The 3,046-nt window shown below is 39.2% G+C and overlaps 1 protein-coding gene across 5 annotated transcripts in view; it reads right to left on the bottom strand.

Annotated features, from left to right (window-relative positions):
• The window catches only part of plxnc1 (plexin C1), a 41,889-nt gene that overhangs the window by 34,847 nt on the left and 3,996 nt on the right, over window positions 1–3,046 (bottom strand). For 4 of the 5 annotated variants that reach the window (XM_034863325.1, XM_034863327.1, XM_034863326.1 and 1 more), the window contains exons 6-9: window positions 2,876–3,041; window positions 2,659–2,761; window positions 635–710; window positions 43–84 (exon numbers count right to left, since the gene is read on the bottom strand). In XM_034863325.1, coding sequence (XP_034719216.1) covers window positions 43–84; window positions 635–710; window positions 2,659–2,761; window positions 2,876–3,041 — 387 coding nt within the window. The remainder of the gene's footprint in view (window positions 1–42; window positions 85–634; window positions 711–2,658; window positions 2,762–2,875; window positions 3,042–3,046) is intronic. The other variant, XM_034863324.1, reaches the window with a different exon arrangement.

The following is a 3,046-nucleotide window of genomic DNA, read 5'->3' as shown; positions in this document are numbered from 1 at the left end:
ATTTAGGTGAGAATCAGAGGGACAATTGATGTTTAGACTCACAGTAAAGTTCATCCCTGACTCCATCTGTTGGCAAACACTGACCTGCAGGAGGAAGTAAGGAGAAGTTAGGCATGGCATTCACTTTAAAGGTTCTATTAAGAGTTGATACTGGATCTGTTTCAGCTAACGTTAGCTTAGCTCAAAAACGACAAATAATAAGAAATCAGCTTGCTTTTGGTATATTCCAACAACTGTAATACAGTCTTATGTGTTTGACATTCAGAAATAGAAAATGTGACATTTTGGTTTAATGAGCAGTTAGCTTAAATAATTACTGTTCAGCAATAGTGTTCACTGAAATGCACTCAGCGACTCCCCTGTCCTCGTAGTGAAGGGGACATCTTTGCAAAATGTCTAAACTCTGAAAACTTTGAGCAGACAGCAATGTGGGGACTGAGTTAGTGACTAGATTGCTAACATTAGCTAACAAGACAACATGTAAATAAGAGTTTTGGGGTTGGAAGGTATTTCCTTTAGTAACTTTTGATGGAAGCTAGCAGTTTGTTTCTCCTTTGTTCTAATATCAGAAAAGTTAATCTTTGTATGAATAAAGCAAAACATTGGAACAATAATAAATAAAAAATATAATCACACTGCCCACGCCTTGATTTGCCCAGGAACAGCCGTTGTGGCTCCAGCTACACCCGGCACCGATACACTGCCGACACCTGCAAGAAAACAAATGTTATAACCTATAATTAATACCCAAATATAAATTATAATATCTTAACATAAAGACCCCTAGATAGTAATACTGTATCTGCTACCTAATCAGAAACAGAAAAGGCTTTTTTGCCAAGTAAGTAACTCTTACAAGGAATTTGCCTTAGTGGTTGGTGCGTACATAAAACATCATTACACATTAATACAGGTGAAACTCAAAAAATTAGCATATGGTGCAAATGTTCATTAATTTCAGTAATGCAACTTAAAAGGTGAAACTAATATATTATATAGACTCATTACATGCAACGTGAGATATTTCAAGCCTTTATTTGATGTCATTTTGATGATTATGGCGTACAGCTTATGAAAACCCCAAATTCAAAATCTCAGAAAATCAGCAAATGGTGCAAAAGTTCAGTATTGTAGGCTCAAAGTATCACACTATAATCAGCTAATTAATCCAAAACACCTGCAAAGGGTTCCTGAGCCTTTAATTGGTCTCTCAGTCTGGTTCAGTGGAATTCACAATCATGGGGAAGACTGCAGACCTGACAGTTGTGCAGAAAACCATCATTGACACCCTCCACAAGGAGGGAAAGCCTCAAAAAGGTAATTGCAAATGAAGTTGGATGTTCTCAAAGTGCCGTATCAAGGCACATTAATAAAAAGTTAAATGGAAGGGAAAAGTGTGAAAGAAAAAGGTGCAGGTGCAGCAGGGACGACCGTAGCCTGGAGAGGATTTTCCGGAAAAGGCCATTCAAATGTGTGGGGGAGCTCCACAAGGAGTGGACTGAGGCTGGAGTTACTGCATCAAGAGCCACCACACACAGACGGGTCCTGGACATGGGCTTCAAATGTCTTATTCCTCTTGTCAAGCCGCTCCTGAACAACAAACTACGTCAGAAGCGTCTTACCTGGGCTAAAGAAAAAAAGAACTGGTCTGTTACTCAGTGGTCCAAACTCCTCTTTTCTGATGAGAGCTAATTTTGCATCTCATTTGGAAACAAAGGTCCCAGAGTCTGGAGGAAGAATGGAGAGGCACACAATCCAAAGATGCTTGAAGTCCAGAGTGAAGTTTCCACAGTCTGTGTTGGTTTGGGGAGCCATGTCATCTGCTGGTGTTGGTCCACTGTGCTTTATTAAGTCCAGTGTCAGCACAGCCGTCTACCAGGACATTTTAAAGTACTTTATGCTTCCTTCAGCAGACAAGCTTTATGGAGATGCTGACTTCATTGTTCAGCAGGACTTGGCACCTGCCCACACGGCCAAAGGTACCAAAACCTGGTTCAATGACCATGGGATTACTGTGCTTGATTGGCCCGCAAACTCTCCTGACCCCCATAGAGAATCTAATGTATTAATATTATTGTAATGTATTACTTTCACCTTTTAAGTTGAATTACTGAAATGAATAAACTTTTGCACCATATACTATTTTTTTTAGTTTCACCTGTATAAAATAAACAGACAATACAAATGTATACAAAATAGCTGTATAACATAAGAAAAAAGAAAGATGCAACACTACTACTAACCAAGTTAACTGCTTCTATTACTTTCTTACATCTTTTGTTGTGTGTATTGTGTATTTTTATTTTTTTTGTAACCTTTAGATACAAAGTTTTTGATGACTGCCGTGTGCGGGTTAATATGTGTTTGTGTGTTCAGCTTTCAGTTGTCTGCATGTCTCGCATGTCAGTTGGATGCCTCAGGTTGAGTTTACAGCTCAAATGTTGTTTGTACTTGTTCACATTGATTCTCAATAGATAAACCTTGGTGGAACAGAAACAAAAACAAAAGGAGATTCCGGAACAAGACAAGGTTAAAAAAAAAAAATACTGTATCACTGGGACATGATCATTAATCTTGCAATAAGTATTTTGTATTTCAGCTCTATCTTTTATCATTTATGCTAGACGTGAACTTTCTTTAAATTGGTAGTGGACTTACAGGACAGAAGTTGGCGGGCCCCTGATGTCCGAGCAGTTGGATAGCTTCAGTAGTTCAATCAAGTGTGTCGTCCCAACTTTAATCTTCAGTGTGACATTCAGGCCTGTTAAGTGAAAAAAAGAGGTGAACTTCACTTTAGGATTCTTGTGACAGTGAAAGTCCTTGATCTTCAGGTTTTAAATTCACTGGATTGTTGTATTTATCAAACGGCACTGACCTCCAGCAGGAAGTGTGCCTTTAGAAAGGATGCAGGTGCATTGTGGGAAATGTGGAGGAGGGCTGTCTCTGCGACAAAGCTCACTGGAACTCATAGAGAATTGACAGGCGAAGTTAGAGAGCACCTTCTGGCCCACAGTCAGATGTGTCTGGATGTTAAGTGTGATCTGAG

Source organism: Etheostoma cragini, chromosome 23, assembly GCF_013103735.1.
Source record: "Etheostoma cragini isolate CJK2018 chromosome 23, CSU_Ecrag_1.0, whole genome shotgun sequence".
Taxonomy (NCBI): Eukaryota; Metazoa; Chordata; class Actinopteri; order Perciformes; family Percidae; genus Etheostoma; species Etheostoma cragini.
The sequence above is the reverse complement of the archived record's forward strand: the minus strand, read 5'-3'. Positions and strand labels throughout refer to the sequence as shown.